Source organism: Arvicola amphibius, chromosome 10, assembly GCF_903992535.2.
Source record: "Arvicola amphibius chromosome 10, mArvAmp1.2, whole genome shotgun sequence".
Lineage (NCBI taxonomy): Eukaryota > Metazoa > Chordata > Mammalia > Rodentia > Cricetidae > Arvicola > Arvicola amphibius.
The window spans coordinates 62,922,992-62,940,565 of NC_052056.1; the positions used below are offsets into that span (position 1 = coordinate 62,922,992).

Here is a 17,574-nt window from a genome sequence, read left to right on the forward strand (position 1 = left end):
AGTGAAATCCTAGATTCATCCAAGTTCCTCTCTCCCTGGAAGTCCTGCCTATTCTCTCCTGCCTAGCTATTGGCCATCCAGCTCTTTATTAAACCAATCAGAAGGCACCCTGGCAAAGACAACTTCACGGGGTGCAAAAAGATTATCCCACAAGGCATCCTCTCCAGAGCTGCCATCTCAGAGTATTCTGGCCTCCTCTTTGTCGTCTTCCACAGTATTTGGATGGAGGATGTCCTATCGGCCTGAACAATACCCATGCTTTTAAGACACCCCCCTCGGCTGTTCTCTCCAAAATCCTTCTTACGGACCACAGCTTTCGTGTACCCTTTGCACTAGGGACCGTCATCTCATTCAGTTCTTAGTTTGTGTGGTCTTACCTCCATTTCCCACCAGTGTCTTCTTGAGGTTGTCACTACAGTTGTCCCGAGATAGAAATCCCTTCTTTTCATAGTCCTTCTGTGTTTCCTATATGACCACCCAGATGTAGTTCCCATAGAGAGAAGACTCTGCCGAGACCAGATTCTGTGTAGCAGGTCGCTAAGCAGTTCCATCCTGATGAGCTGCAGTGCTCTTCGTAGGCACCAGCTTCTCTTCAGCGGTGGCACTGGCATCTTATGTGCACATTTTATAAAAGAAGGGTCTTTGCTTGGGTGCCCATGTGACAGTGCAGGCTGCCCAGGGCTGTGGGTTCCCTGAACAGATGAGGGTGACCTTTGCCAGCCTGGGTGTGGTGTTCTGCCTCCAGGTGAAGGGTCAGTCCGTGGTGAGCTGGACCAGTTCTCCTTTTCAGCCCGTTACCTCCCTGGATGCAGGACTGACACGGGGGGGGGGGGGGGGCGGCCCCTCTGAGAGGTGTTTTAAGGATGAGTTATAAGCAGTGCTCAAGGATCTCAGATTCCTGTGTTGTGGGCTACATTGGACCCCTCTTAGCCATTCCCTAAGAGGAATGTTCCTAAGGGGAAGTGCTCAGGTCATGAGCCCATTAGGGGCCCATTCAGACAGGGACTGTACCAGCGAGAGAGACGGGGCTCTTCAGGAAGTCTTTCCAGTACTCCCTTAGTAACCTAATGCTAAGATCGGACCAGTACCGAGATTAGTGCAGCCTCTGGGCAGAGACCTGATGTCTGCCCTGCCTCCCAGTGTGCGCCCGTCCTCTCGGAATGACTTTCTAAGAGGAGGCAGTGCTGCATGACTGGAGATGTGGCAGTGCAGGTCCACCGGGACCAGCGCAGAGCTGCAGCCGACGCTCGGACTGTGCTGCCTGGACAGCAGAGGACGCGGGCAGGGCTGGGCTGACCACTGATGACCTCCATATCAGTGAGCGCAGTGAAATTACCGTAATTACTCTGTTTGCTTCCCTTGAAATCTACTTTTGGCCAGGCGATTGCCTGGGGTGATTTGTTTCCGGCTGCCTTCAATCCTTCCGTGTGCTCCTGGGGTGGTGAGCGATGGATCAAGAATCTGCATGTGAGCCCCTCTGCTCAGGGAATCATGTGGAAGGAGCTCAGGGTACTGGCTTCAGAGTCAAGTCAGAGTTCCATTTTCACTCCACCATTGACCTCTTGAGTGAGGCTCCTGGTTTTTAACCTTTTATTTCTCAGAGGAGGTTTTATATAGCCCAGACTGGCTTCAAACTTGCTCTGTAGCTGAGGCTAGCTGTAAACTCCTGATCCTCCTGCCCCTATCTTTCAACTGTTGAAATTACAGGTGTATGCCACTATGCCTGGCTTGTCTATTGTACTTTTTAAATTTATTTTTATTTTATGTGTATGAGTGGTTTACCTACATGTATGTCTGTGCACCGTGTACATGCAGTGCCTGCAGAGGACAGAAGGTGTCAGAACCCTGGAGCTGGAGTTACAGATGGTTCTGAACCCTTGTGTGGGTGCTGGGAATTGAACCTGGATCTCTGGAAGAGCAGTCAGTGCTCTTACCACTAAGCCACCTCTCCACCTCTCCAGCCCCCTGTTTTTTAACCTTTTAAGTCACTAGTTCTTCTAAAACTGGGAATTGTACATCAGTGGGTAGATCTACCTTGTGGTTGACAGAAGTCCTCCCTGGGGAGGTGGGGGTGAGGCCTTTCTTACCTTCACAGCCCAGTCATCATCACAGGTCAATGTCCTAGTCTCTGTCTTCATCATTCACAGAATCAGGGTGATATGATTTTGCTGCTGGAGATGGTAGTGTGTCCTGTCCCTGTCTCCCTAAGGCTCTGCTTTGCTGTATGTAAGGGCTACTTGAGATATGGGTGTGAATGCTCATGCCACAGACAATGGACAAAAATAAAGAAAAATGTCTGGAGAAAATGTATGTGTTTGGGGGATGTCTCCAGACCCAGATAGCCAACCATTGATATAGCTCAGCAGAACTTGAAGAACTTGGGGACTGTAACTTTAATGCAAGGACATTCTTTCCTGGCAAACATTGTCATCAGTGTCCTTCCCCTGTGTCCCTGGGCTGCCATTTAGGACAGCAGGACCCCTGTGGCCTGTGTCTGCTCTCTACCTTGGCTTAGGGCCTCATCCCCAGGCCAGCAGAGTCACTGCTGAGGCTTCTAGACACAGAGACTCCCGGGCTATTAGCAGGCAACTCCGACTTCCAGGCGTAGGTTTTGTCATTGTTTATGGCTGTGGGAAGAAACAGCCTCTTTAGTCCTCTTGTGGGGATTGCAGTGTGATGCTGGCAGCCGTGGGGTCCTCATTTGCCTGGGCAGACCTTCCTCCCCAGCCCTACACCCCAGAGCAGGAAGCTTGCTGCTCTCTTGCTTTGCTCAGCCCTGAGCAGCTGGATTCTCATCTGTTGTAACTTTGGCTCTTTTATGTTGTAGAAAAGTCACATAGAATATCAATGAAGGCTTTGTTTCTGTCTCACATAGGAAAATAGAACAAGTAACAAATGAATCAGTTTTTCTTATATTGTAAGTTGTGATTTCTCCGTAAACTAACTTAGAGAATGGCTATTTCTTCCTGACCCCCCCCCCCCCCCCACACACACACCCAGTGTCAAATGCCAAATTCTACACCACTGACATAGACCAAAATGGCCAAGTGCTGGTCTCTGTCCTCCAGGGAGCAGTGATGCCCTGCAGCTGAGCAGGCTAGAAAGGGGTGCTGAAAGCAGGGGTGGGAATGGGGGAGGGGGGATGGGAAACCCCAGTGCTCTGAGTTGGGCATGAATATTACTTCACCTACCCGTTTCTGTCCATGCATAGGACCCAGCCCAAATCCTCCTCTTCCAGAGGTTTACTGGACGTCTGTATCCAGGCCTGAGATGATAGTATCTTTTATCCCTCTTGTCTGGCAGTTTTTGACACTTATACCCCAAAGTGAAATCACCTGGATGCCTTAGCATTACACAAGGTGTCCATATTGTGTACCTTCTAGGGCAGACACTTTGGTGACACCTTGTCAGAGGCTAGATGGACATATGGGCCCTTGGGTTTGAACAGAATGAATTCTGCAGTTAGCAGAGAGGTCTGCTGCATCTGAACCCCAGGATAGACAGGCATATGGCTCTTGGGTTTGAACAGAATGGATTCTGCAGTTAGACAGGGTTTCATGTTGCTGGAAGTGACTTTGCCTCATTCAACAACTACAGCAACAAGCCAGTAGCCTTGTATGTTCTCTACTTTATGTTAGGCACTAAGTCTCCCAGGATGTAGGCCTGTGTCTATCATTTTTAATTTTTGAGGCTCATTATACATCCCAAGCCATCCCAGATCCCAATCCCCCTGCCTCAGCCTCCCAAGTAAGTAGCTGGATTACCGAGGTATGGTGGCATACCTAATCTTACTGTCCTGTTTTGAAATTACTCCTCCAGAGATCCTACGGATTATTCAGCTGGACCTTGACCTGAAGTACAAGACCAACATCCGAGAGCTGTTCGAGGAGTTTGACAACTTCCTGCCAGGTGCTGTTATCGGCATAGCCCGAGAGATGCAGCCGGTGTACAGGTAGGTGCTGGCTGTTGGAGGGAGCCTGAGGAGCCCCTCCCATTCTGCCCTCTCTTTTGCCTCTTATGGCTGCTTGGGTACGTTCTGTACTTGGAAGCATGTCTGCTGTCTCTGGCAGGGAGGGGGTCTGCTCCAGAGCTGGAGAGGCTGCCCCCCTAGAGGAGGGGATTCTGGGACTTTTTTCTTCAAAAAGCCCAGTTGTTCAGGTTGTTGGCTCTGGTTAAGCTCACAGAGCTAAAAATCCTAGGCTTCACACATAACATAAAATATCTTGGGGGTAACTCTAACCAAATGTTCAAAGACCTTTATGATAAGAACTTCAAACTCTACTATAGAACTACAGTACTGAAAACAGCCTTGTATTGACATAAAAACAGATAGGAGGACCAGTGGAATCAAATTGAAGACCTGGATATCAATCCACATATCTACGAACACCTGGTTTTTGACAAAGAAGTTAAAAATATAAAATGGAAAAAAAGAGAGCATATTCAACAAATGGTGCTGGCATAACTGGATATCAACATGTAAAAGAGTGCAAACAGACCCATATCTATCACCATGCACAGAAAGCAAGTCCAAAAGGATCAAAGACTGCAACATAAAACCAACCACACTGAACCTCATAGAAGAGAAAGTGGGAAGTACACTTGAATGCATTGGCACAGGAGACCACTTCCTAAATATAACCCCAGTAGCACAGACACTGAGAGAAACAATTAATAAATGGGACCTCCTGAAACTGAAAAGCTTCTGTAAAGCAAAGGACACGGTCAACAAGACTAAATGTCAGCCTACAGAATGGGAAAAGATCTTCACTGACCCCAAATCAGACAGAGGATTGGTCTCCAAAATATACAAAGAACTCAAGAAACTAGACATCAAAATATCAAATTATTCAATAAAAAAGGGGGTACAGACCTAAACAGAGAACTCTCAACAGAGAAATCTCAAATGGCTGAAAGACACTTAAGGAAGTGCTCAGCATCCTTAGCCATCAAAGAAATGCAAATCAAAACAACTCTAAGATTCCAAATCTTACACCTGTTAGAATGGCCAAGATCAAAAACACTGATGATAGCTTATGCTGGAGAGGATGTGGAGTCAGGGAAACACTCCTTCATTGCCGGTGGGAGTGCAAACTTGTACATTTGCTTTGGAAATCAGTAGGACAATTTCAGAAAATTGGGAATTCATCTACCTCAAGACCCAGCAAAACCACTTTTGGGCATATACCCAAAGGATGCTCAATCATACCACAAGGACATTTGCTCACTATGTTTATAGCACCATTATTCAAAATAGCCAGAACCTGGAAACAACCTGAATGCCCCTTAAGCAAAGAATGGGTAAGGAAAATGTGGTACATTAACACAATAGGGTACTACTCAGTGATAAAAAATAATGACATCTTGAAATTTGTAGGCAAATGGATGGAACTAGAAAAAAAAAACATACTGTGTGAGGTAACCCAGACCCAGAAAGGCAAATATAATTTGTACTCACTCATAAGTGGCTTTTAGACATAAAGCAAAGGATAACCAGACTATAATAGTCCACAACCCCAGAGAACCTAAACAGCAAAGAGGACCCTAAGAGAGACATACGTGGATCTAAATAGGAAGTAGGAAACAAAACAAGATCTCCTGAGTAAATTGGGAGTGTAGGAGCCATGGGGGAGGGGAGGAAGGAAGAGGAGAGAGGAAAAAATATGCAGCTCAATAAAAACAATAAATAAAATAAAAAAATCCTAGGTCTCCTCTGGCAGCGGTGTCAGGATTTCCCCTCCGGCCTGGTGAGCTGGGTTTTCACTGACCTCTTGTTTCCGTGGCTCTGTCACACCAAAGGAGAGAGGGTGGACAGTCGTGCAGAGGGAGCAGCAGAAGCAGCTGAGGACACTGGTCAGGGTAAACAGGCACTTCCTCCCAAGGTGACACTTCCTTGTCAAGTGTTGTATCACAGAGAAGCCAGGAGACATGCTCAGAATGTTCTCTACACCGCTTAAATGTTCCTGACAGCAGAGTGGTTAAATAAAATGTCTCTACCCAGTTGTGTGCTGTATAGCAGGAAAAGAAAGAACACGCCATAGCTGTGCTCTTTACTGAGGCAAACACCAGGGCTAAAAATCACAGGGAAAACCAAGGAGATGCTCCCCAAAGCCAGCACAGGTCTTGGGGGACAAAAGGGGTGGTGCAGTGGTGCTTCACTCCCCGCCATGGCCACGCATGTGTTGCACATGGGTTATGTTTAAAGAGAGAGGGAAGAACAGCAGAAGTAAGTTTGTGTTCAGAGCCAGTCACAGCTGAGGTCAACTCACCCCTCCCCATCCCCACCTCTGCCTGGTAGATTGACAGCCTCTCCCAAAGCCAACTCTGACTAAGTTTGCTCCTGAAGGCCTAGAATTTGTCTTCTTTGGGCTCCTGGGGCCTTAGTTCTATGCTGCCTTGTGCTGGCTCATATACTGGGAGAAGTCATCAGAGAGCTGCCAGCCTTGGCATCTCTTGACTCAGAGCTGAGCTTCCCCCATGGACGGAGGAGAAGGACAGGCTGGGTTAGTGGTGGCTCTTTGCAGTCTCAGATCTTGTAACAGGAAATTCCTGCGGGGGGGCCTCAAATGAGCTGAGAACTCCCGGGGTTTGTGGGCTGTGCCCTTACATAATGCTGACTCAGGTTCCCCAGAGGCAAACCTGCCATGTGGACTACAGAATGTGAAGTTCTCAAGATTGGGTTCCAATCCTGAGGCCTCTCTCTCCAGCTTTGGTGCTCATGGCTCCTCCACCCTGCTCTACCTTCAGCTATTGTGTGCAGTGAATCCCCTCCTGCTCAGACCCAGGTCCCAGGACATTTACACTGGCTGGTTATCAGATGGTTACATCAGCAACACCTGCACGACAAGGTTGGCTCTTTATAATACATTAAAACCTCATTACGTTTGTTACAGATAATCTTGGCCAAATTTTTGTTTTCTGCAGAACTAGACTTTTATAATGATAGAACTTAAATCAGTTTAATTATCTGGCCTTCCCAGAAGAAACACCTGAAGGGTGGTGGATTCAAATTAAGTTTCCCTTACTTTCTGCATTTTAATCATTGTGTGCAGTGAGGACCATGAGAACCTGCTACTGGCAGAGCCTTAAGAGAGGTACTCAGCCAACATGCATTGACCCTCAGCCGTAAACCACCCCTACAGGTCATAAAAGACTCATAATAAATCAAGGCAGCAAATGAGTGTCCTACACTACAGTGTCCAGGGATCACCTGTTACAGTGCATGTGTTTCGTGTTTGCTGGGCCTGAGAATGGCTTGGCTGGTGGCAAACTAGGACTATAGTATACACGCATTTGTTTGCGTATGTACACACATGGCCTTCATCCATATGGGAACAGGAGAGCCCAGGGACCGGAAAGATCATTGATGGTTTTCCCCTACTTTGGACAAGTCACCTGACTGGGGACCTGGGAGGGAGGCTGGGGCTTGGGTGATAGGAGGAAAAGGTCAGAAGAAGAGAAGAGTCCAGTTAATGGTATCTACACAAGTACAGAAGCTGGGCCCTTCTGAGGGGACGCTGGGCCCCTGCTCCTTAGACATGGGCAACATAGTTTGGGGGGGACCCACAACTCGGGCATCAGCCCTGTCTGTTGCCTGCAGACTCCCTCCCCTAACAACTGGTGGCCAGATGCGATGTGGACAAGTTGCTTATTACAAATGGAATCTGATAGCATCCTTGAGAAGAAAGAAATGGATGAGAAAATGCTGTAGCCCTGGATGCATCGTGACTGGGGAGGCGAGTATGCGTAGTTGTGGAAATTCACTGGGCAGGAATAGACTCCAGTCCCCCAGCTGTGTGAGTTTATAGTCACTTGTCCCACAGTTACTGTACTTCAAAGGGCACACAGCAAGTCATTTTTTATGGTGGCTTCCCCTCTATTGTGAGTTGTTAAATGTCTCAGGCTTGCAGAAGGGTGGGGAGAAGTGTTTCCCGCCATTTGACAAATGGCTTTTTCACATTTTTTCATCACAAACACATCAAACTGACTGCTTTATAGAGATTATATTCAATATAGATAGTATAATCTTCAATCTCTTTAAAGAGCTGTAAAAAATGGCCTTTAATCTAACCTAAAGTTCCGTGCTAACGAGACACAATCACTCCTGGCAACACTGCTCTACTCCCAAAAAAACGTTGAGCACCAAAGACACTCCACTTGGAGCTTGTCTTCTTGGCAAAACTGGCCTTTGAACAAAAAAAGCCCATACCTCGACCACTGACAGAGATACAGAATATCCATAAATGGATAAAAACAGGATTATCTTATCTTGCCAAGACAGGGTAAGATAATTCTAAAAAGTTTCTTGCCTTTAAAAATGGCATGTCAGTTATGTTAGGCCTTAGCCAAAGTTGGTTGCTTCAACATTGCAAACGAGACTTTGGGTGATTGCCCAGTTAGTTAGTTGTCTCTGTCATTTGTTACACATTTTGAAAGTTTCTCGTTTGTACTTCCTGGTTGCTTGAGTAATATTACTTCCCTTCTCAGATCTTTGATGGAGTTAAAGATTAGATAATTGTAGTTACCCTCTACATTATTTAGACTCCTTAAAATAAAATGCTTAATAAAACTTTTGTTGTATGTTTCTTGCTTAATATTGTTTGTAAATTTATATTTGGTATCTGTTCCTACTATGTATAGTTGTATTGGGTTTAGTTCGATCTTGTTTAGACAAAGGAGGAGATGATGGGGAACTTCAGCCAATCACATTCTGTTTAGGGTGTGTCCCCCTGGGGCCACAGAAAACAAATAAAACATCCAGGTGTGCTTTCTTCTCTCTCTTTGTTCCCTGCCTCCTGGTGTTTGCGGGATCTTTGGTCGTGTAAGTTTTCCCTTTTTCCCCAATTATTAAAAACTAAATCTTTTATATTGCGCTAGTCTGGTTAATTATCGATCGACCACGCCCCTTCAGATTTCTGGACAGTGCTGCAGGGTCAGGGAATGTTGGAGTATGGGTAGAGGATGCTTCCCTCCGTGGGTCCCTGTCATGGTTTGGTCGAGTCAAACCAAACCTTGACTTTCTTCATCTGAAAATCAAGGACCCGGTCACCTTGGATAGAATGCTGCCCTTCCCTCCTTTGACCTTTCTGTGCAGCTGTGTCTAGAACTGGACCCCTGATGAGCTTCTCTGTGGTGCTGTGTGACTGGGGTGGGTGTCAAAGGGAAGGAGACCCCTGGGGCCTGCTCTGCAGACCCACACCTGAAGTGTGCAAGCATGACCTTGTGGGATGGCTTCCTGTGATGCATTGGAAGTGCAGGGAGCACTTGGGCCTTCCTTATGTGCACCCTGTAGAATTTAGTATGACGTCAAAGGAACAGCTCAAGCGGCTGATGTAAGGGCAGTGGCACCAATTAGCTGTGGGATGTGCTGCAAGTCACAGCATCTTGTTTTACCTCTGTGTGGAGAGAGCTGTCTATCACCTGTCCATCTATCATCTGTCTACTCGTCTACCTATCATCTGTCTTTCTGTCAGTCTAGCTATCCATCCATCATCTATCATCTTTGTTTCATGAACTCCTATTCTATATGACTCCTAACTATAGTAGGTGCCACCTAAGACAGGACGCCAGGGATGTAGAACTTACGGTAAGTACCAGATAATGTTTTGTGTGTTCTAGATAGTGTATGCACACACTCAAACTGAAGTCATTTGTTGTTTATCTGAACATCGCATTCAGCAAAGCACCTTATTTGTTTTCCCCAAGTCTGGCAATTCAGCCCAGGCCCTGACCCCAGCTGGAAAATGTCTTTCCAGCAGAAGTGAGTGATCTGACATTCCTTCAAAAGCCTGGGCAGGAACAAAAGGTATGGAAGTGGGATATGCAGGGTAACCAGGGCTAGCTTGAGTATGGTCTCTGCCTCAGAGTGCCTAGCCCAAGGAGGACCACCCTACAAGGAGCTAGGAGCCAAGCTGGCCCAGGTCACTGAGTAGGCCGTAGTACCAGGCAGCCTGGTAATGTAATGACTTAGCTTCAGGTCTCTGGCTTCCTGCTAACCCTAGTGGTTGACAGAGAGAAGACAGGAGCCTGAGAGGCAGCAGCGGGTCACTTTGTCTTGGAGCTTGTCACCTGAGAAGCCCCTGAATGGCAGATTTATTGGTGGGGGCCACTGTGTCCTGGAACAAGCCCAGGCACACCATGAAGCTGTGGCCAGAGCAGCAGAGGTCCTGTTAGTTCATGCACAGAGCCAGGAATTTGCTTTTGTGTCAGTATTTTCGGTGTCCATTTCTTCAGCTCTTGGATCACATGGTTGCTCTGTTGACAGCCCTGTGCCAGCCTTGCCTCTTCCAGATGCTAGGATGAACACGTCCACCTCGCTTCTCTGCACGTGGCTTAATCCTTCCTGAGACTGGTACAGGGCTCCCGGGGCATGCTGGGTAGGAAGGGAGGACATGGACAGATTCCACTGCTGCTGCTCTACAGTCATGGGATCTTGAGAATTAGCTAATGTCTCTGAGGTTAGTTTCTTTAGCAGAGAAGTAGGGATTATAACACTGTTCTCAGCAGAGCTGATGGGGGATTAATTTAGATGATATATTTATACTTCCTGGCAGGAGCAGTGTTACCCCGAGTCCTAGCTCAGCCACTGATGAATGTTGTGGTATGCGGGGAGGCACTTAACTCCCAAACCCATGTTTCCTTGTAGGTGAAGTTGGGACTAAGGTAATGTTAGTAGTGCCCCGCCTCTGTTTGAGGAAGTTCTTACCTGACATACAAGCCTGTTTGCCTCATGGAGAAGACTGAGAAAATATAAATTCTAGCTCCCTTGCTATTGAGATTGTGTAGATTCCGTGTTCTCCTTTTCCCTTTCCCTCCTCCCCCAAAGAAAGCAGTCTTGTCAGTTCAGCCTCTGTACACACCGGATTGTCCTCTTGGTGCACACCTTCAGCATGGTGGCGTGTTTGCAGAACAGAAGCTGACCATAGTACAGGAGACAAGGGTCTGTCTACAGTGACTCTTACCTCTTAAATTCACCCATTTCTATTAATCTGTGTATTGCCACAAGGCTGTGGCTTACCAGTAATGTTCTGGCATCTTTCTCCTTCAGTGGCTACATGGCATACATGGCATCCCTTTGACTCCTCTCTCTCTCTCTCTCTCTCTCTCTCTCTCTCTCTCTCTCTCTCTCTCTCTCTCTCTCTCTCTCTCTCTCCCTCCCTCTCCTCTCCTCTCCTCTCCTCTCCTCTCCTCTCCTCTCCTCTCCTCTCCTCGATTTCCTGCTTGACTTTACTTTGCTAAGCCATTGACCTAAACAGCTTTATTCATCAATCAATAAAAGCAACACATATACAGAAGGACATCCCATATTAAATGACAGGAAACTTTTAATATCCCAAGAGAGTATAGAAACCCAGAGGGTAACAGAGAGGAGGTATCCTACATAGTCTCTATGGACAGGGACTGGGAAAAGGGAGAGGAACAGACGACCACTGACCACTCCAGCATGTGCCAGCCCCTGCCTCCACCCCAGCCTGCCGCCTGCTGCCTGTACCAATGTGGTGTTTGACGCTGTTTGCCTGTGGTGGATGAGCTGGCTGTTCTGCTCGGACCATTGCTCTTGCCCTTGTCCCATCCCTGGCCATGGAGATGTGGTTTCATGTGTGAACCCTACTGTGTCTTTTCTCCTGGACTAAATGTGTAGAGCAAGTAGCGTTAATGTGGTGTGGTGGTGCATGCCTATAATCTCAGTACTTGGGAGGCTAAGGCAGGAGGATTGTGAGTCCATTTCTGTACTAGGCTACAAAGCAAATTTGAGGTCAACTTGCGATGTGTAGATAGACCATAGTCAAGGCAACCAAACCAAGGGTAATTATTAAAAAGAAATAAAATATATTTTCATTACTTACACGAGGATTATGTTGGTGGTGGTGTTACTCTATAAGTTTACAGTTGCACAAATGAATTTTCTACCTTTTTAATTTTTTTATTTTTTTTTTGAGGCAGAATCTTGAGATAATCCAGGCTAGCCTCAAAATTGCAATCCCCTTGCTTCAACTTCTCCAGTGCTGCCTTTACAGATACGCACAGCCAAACCCAACAACTCCTGCTTACATTCTTGTGAGTTTGGCTTATGTCTACATAACAATATGCTGTGAGTATCCTGTGCCTAACTTTGCCTTCATTTGTTAAACATTGCTAACTAATGTTTAATTATAATAATTTCCTGAATAATTCTTTTTTTCTTCACTTTTTATTATGGTGAACTTTCAGCACCTAGAGACATGGACTGCACTCTAGTGCTCTGTCCAGTCCATAGTATTACCACAGAGTTTCAGGCACGGAGACCGGCAGCTGACCTGTTTCCTCTCTTCCCTACGCCTGTCTTCTCCCAGGCATCATGCTGTCGAATCTGAAAGTGTCATTTTCAGTCTTCTTTTGTAAGACTTACCTGCTGGCATTGGCTTAGTGCTGAGCAGTTATGTGCGCTCTGTGCCGTTTTGTCTGCCGGTTCCTCAGCTGAGCATCTCACCTGCTGGCCTTTGCTGTCTCTACATTGTCTTGTGTCAGGATGCTCATGTGACTGGCACCTCTGGAAGGCTTCCTGACTCATACATTCATTGTTCACTAGGCATGTGGCCCTTCCTCAGAAATGCCCACCCTCATCCCTTAGCATAAGTAAACTAGGACTTGAAGATAAAGATCAATTCTCCTCTGCCCCTGACACTGGCAGATGAATTTCTGGGCCCTTGCCCATGTGTTTGTCTTTAAGAAATAAACGGAGATTGAGCCAACCAGTTTTTGTTAAAGAAAGTTTATGATGTAACCCAGCCTCAGGCTTCTCACTATAGCCTCGGAAACTGGATGGAAACAAGTGCCAGCACCATGCCAGAGCCACTGTTCTGACGTAGCCCCGGGACGAGCCACAAAGGCATTCTGCTCTTGGTTCTTTAAACTTGGCTAAGTGGCCCTCGATTTCATATTCTTCTCCAAAATGCTAAGAATTGTACGAGCGCTCTTCTGAAAGGTCTCATGTCTTCCTCCCTCTCTCTGCTGAGAAATGCACTTACAGGGGTGGGCTCTGAGCCAGACTGAAAACTTATTAGGCATTTGTAGGTTTGACTATGCAAAGGAACTGGACCAGAGGCCTGTGACCTAGCGGAGGAGACCTTCTCCAGCTGGCCTCCTGCGAAATGCTACAACGGTGGCATAGCAGAAGGCTGTCCCTTCTCAGCCTGTTTTCCTTTGCCGAATAAATGTCTCTCTGAGTGAACCGTATTAGCAACCTAGACAACGTAAAAGACTTGGGGAGGGTGGTTGGCGGCACGGATAGCATAGCTGAACCATTGTGGCGTGAGTGTGAAAGGAACCTAAGGCAAACAGCATGTGGGAAGGACTGAGTTAGGTGTGATGCGCTATGTGCAAAGGGTGTCTTAAGATGACACAGGTTCCAGTTGCCTTTCTCCAGGGACAAAGTGACATGGAGGTTCAGTTCTCAGCCCCTGTACCTCCAGGTTAGCAGCAGAATTGATTTTACTAAGACATCAAGTGTTCAGACTGAGCTTGATTTTGAATTGAGCGCCTTGTGTGTACAAGCCTTTTACTGTTGATTATGGAGAGTCCCTGGGGCCCTTCCTTTGTTTGAGAGTGCCTGAGTTCAACACCCCCCCCCATCCCATCTAGGAGCTGAGTTGTGAATGTGTCATTATTCGGGAACTTGGCCCTCACAGCTGTCCCCATCCCTGGAACTTTTGTATCACTATATGTGAGAGACGAGCTTATGCTGGAGCGAGAGGTGTTTAGCATATAATGAATGGCCCAGATGCGTGCTGTGTCCCTGCCTGTGCAGATGAGCTCTCATTATGAGACTGGCGCATTCTGATGGACTTTCACAAGTGGGAAGTCATAGAGACGCTCCTGGGACCTCATTAATGTCATCAGTATGGAGAAAGGTGCCGTGCATATGACTGCTTCTCTGCCTCCACTTGATTCCCCTTGGCCCTGTAAAAATACTTACTGCCTCCCTTAATAAAAAGAAGCCCACTGTCTGCATGGAAACCCTTTTTCTGCTGCCAGAACCACCCTATCTCCACTGGCCCAATGCTTGTGAATTTGAAACTATAAAAAGGCAGTGTGACCCCAGCACTCTACTCGGACTGTCAGGGAACGAGATTTTTGTGTTCATAATAGTGTAGTTATGGTTCATTTCAGAAAGCTGCAGGATACTCTTGAAGCAAGATGAAGGCTAAAAATTAGTCTTAACTATTTAGAAGGAATAACCAGAATGGAAGAGGGACACCCATATTTCTTTGACTGTTTCTTCTGCCAAGTTGTTAGCAGTGTTTGGGAGGACTAGAATGTGACCCTGTCTACAGCCACCCTCCAGACAGGCCTCATCTTCCTTTGGCTGTTGTCCAAGGTTAAGCATCAGACTGTTATCAAACGATGCACATTTTCATGGGGAGAAGTAGAGTCCATTGCCCTGTTTGGCCCAAAGGAGACTGAAATGGCCGGGAACAGCTGTCTGATCTGCCTTTGCTAGCCAGAACCCAGGGAACTCTGGGGCACAGAACACACAGATTGCGTGTGTGCGTGCGGGTGCCTCCCAGTCACCTGTGCAGACCATGCTGGAAGAGCTCCAGTCCCACACCAGAGTGGACTGTTGGTGCTGGTGGTGGTTTTTGTTTTAAGTTATGAAGTGAGAGGACATCGGATTCATCCCAAGGATCAAAAGGGGGGTGATATTCTGGTGAATGTAACTTACTGTAATAGGCAGAAGGAGCCTTCTGTGACGTGGAACTTAGGACACAGCCTCGAACAGTGCAATTCCTGGAAAATACCTCCAGGAAGTAATGCAAGTTCTTGAAGATTAACATATATATAATGAAGGAGAGGGAAAGGAGAGCAATTAATTGGAGATCCTTCTATGACCGGATTGTTGAATGGTGTTTCTGAATTTTTTGCATTGGGTGTTGTTTTGGTTTTTCCTTTCCTTTCCTTTCCTTTCTTTCACTATTTTTGTTTTTTACATGAATATTGGCCCAGTGTTGTCACATCTGATTTTTCTTTTAAAGAGATTGAAGTCTCTGTTGGGAATGTTTAAATATTAACAATTAAACAAGCAATCCACTAGCCAAACAGAGCACACCTGTGTGCCAGATGGAGCCCAGCCACTGTCAGGTGAACCTGATAGAAAGCTCACACTTGCTGCCACCCTTGGCCAGGACTCTTGGAAGCTTTAGTTAGCTTATCTCAGACACTGGTGCTGATGGTTTCTGGGTCCATTGGTTCTTCAAATGTTTTCTCCCATTCCTTGAAATAGTTGTTGATTCTTATTGATAATTTTAAAAATTCCATTAAATGTTTTTCTAAGTAACCTCAGACTTAACTAATAACAAAGCACCAGACCAAGCAAAATTCCTTTCCAGGAATGTAGTTCTGGAAGAACATAGAGAGTAAGTCAGCAGACTCCATAGCTTGCCTATGTTAGCCTTAATCTGTACATGAGCATGTTCCAGTTAAGGGCTGAAGATGCTTTGCAGAGGTTGAGGGCCTAGATGGGAAGGGAGGAGAGGAATCCATAAGAAGGTGGGTGGGAGAAAGGTTGGGGTGATGGCAATGGTTACATATTCCCTGCTTCTTATCACCCTCCCATCCGCTGATGTAGTGAAACCTCTGCAGACTTGCGCCCCAAACTTCACTGCCTGTTCAGCTTTGACATTGTGGTTGCCTTGGTCCCTGGCTTCTGCTCCTAAGGCCTAAGTAGAAGGCATCCCTAGGCTTTTCTCTGTGCTTAGGAAAAGTGAGAAAAGTGTAGGTTTGACAGGATTGGCAGCCTTATGTTCAGCTTCCCAGCATCCTGGGGCAGAGTCCCCTCCTTTGGAATTTGTAGCATGTATCTGCATCTAAGGATAATACAGTCTTTCACTAGAACATTTAAACACATTCTAGCCCCTGCCTAGTGTTCGGGCCTCATGGAATGACCTCATACCTCTGTCCTTGGTCATTTGGGAGAGCCAGATGTCTGCTCCAGCCTTTCTTTGTCTCTGCAGCAAAACAACTTTGATTACTTTTCCTCTCTTAGTGGTGCTGTGATCAGCATGGGATTGCCGAGAGTTTTGAACATCAAGAAATCTTAGTGGTGAGGGTGAACTGTATCCAGGTAGGCCATACACAGTGTCAACACTGGTATATGTGCAACATGGCTTAGATTACAACATCTCTTACCATTAAGGTTGCACTGTAATGCCTTCTGCTTGCAACCTGTCTACCCATCCACCCATTCATCGGTCTGTCCATCCTCCCATCTTCATCCTTCCAAGGTGATAGAATTTATTGTGGGTAGAAGTCCCCTTTCGTCTGAGTTCTAGAGCCTGCCTCCTAACCACTTAGGAACCCCATTTAACTCTTTTCTGCAATCTCAGCTTCCTGGTATGGAAGCTTAGAGTGTGCTGGGAATCAGCGTGGGTTTTCCCATGAAGGGTGTGCTGGGAATCAGTGTGGGTTTTCCCATGAAAGAAGCTGCCCGCATGCCAGTCTCTAGAGATGGCAATCAGTGGTGCTTTCCCTTCCTGCCTCTTTCCGGTCATGAGCTGTCGGATGCTCCTCCCTGGTAAGTGGAGCTGTTGGAGGAGGTTGAGAGGAGATTGGGTTGGCGACTCACGTGATTTCCTTCCTAGTCAGCTTCCTTTCTTTCTCATAGATGTCACTGTGTTTTAAGAGATGGTAGTCCAGGCTGTTTAGGAACTCACTATGTAGCCCTGGATAGCATCAAACTTGCAGCAATTCTCCTGTCTCAGCCTCCCAAGTGCTGCAATTACAGGTGTGAGCCACTATGCCCAGCTGCTTCTCTCCATAGGATTACAGTCTCAGGAATAGGATACCTGCGGGTGTCTTCTTTCATGTTGGAGTCTCCCCCGCACCATCCATGATCATCCGATCTCTGCTTGATTGTCCTGCTATGGGGTCCTGGTAACTTCTGAAGCAATCCATTATTTTACTGCTGGGCAAGTTCATGGGAATTCAGTTCTTTTTAAAAATTTATTTTTGTTTTATATTCACTGATGTTTTGCCTGCATGTATGTCTGTGTGAGGGTATGAGATCTTGGAGTTAAAGACAGTTGTGAGCTGCCATATAGGTGCTGAGTATTAAACTCAGGTCCTCTTGAAAAGCAGCCAGTGCCCTTAACCGCTGAGCCATTTCTCCAGCCCCCAGGAATGCATTTCTGCATGTTAAACCTGAACGTCTGCTTCCCCATGTACAATTCACTGTCTCAATTTATGGTCTCTGAGGTCATGCGGATCATGCCTGCACTCTTCCCCGAGATCTCTCTTTCTCTGGGTTACCCTTTGCTGGGGCTCATAGTCTCCTTCCCGTGTCTACTCCTTCTGGAGCATGGCCAGCTGGAAATGTGGATGGACAACCTTCTGCTGTGGCTCTGTGTCCCAGAGGCAAGAAGGAGGCCTCTCTGAAGCGAGCCTATGCATACACACATTTCTTTTTTAACCTGGGTAGCAGGGTCTGAGTTTGTGTCTTTGCTGAGTCCCATCCTGGCATCCCAGAGGCCGACACGGTCAGTTCCAGACCCACGACTGTGAGTGCACTTTCCCAGCAACGAGCCCTGCTCTGGGCAGGGA

The 17,574-nt window shown here is 46.8% G+C and overlaps 1 protein-coding gene across 2 annotated transcripts in view; it reads left to right on the plus strand.

Moving 5' to 3' along the window:
* The window catches only part of Xxylt1 (xyloside xylosyltransferase 1), a 126,328-nt gene that overhangs the window by 68,155 nt on the left and 40,599 nt on the right, over positions 1–17,574 (plus strand). Inside the window, exons 3-4 of one of the 2 annotated variants that reach the window (XM_038346100.1) lie at positions 3,820–3,952; positions 7,601–7,978. In XM_038346100.1, the coding sequence (XP_038202028.1) occupies positions 3,820–3,952; positions 7,601–7,808 (341 nt within the window). In that variant the 3' untranslated portion in view covers positions 7,809–7,978. Of the gene's footprint in view, positions 1–3,819; positions 3,953–7,600; positions 7,979–17,574 lie in introns of those variants that run through there. The other variant, XM_038346099.1, reaches the window with a different exon arrangement.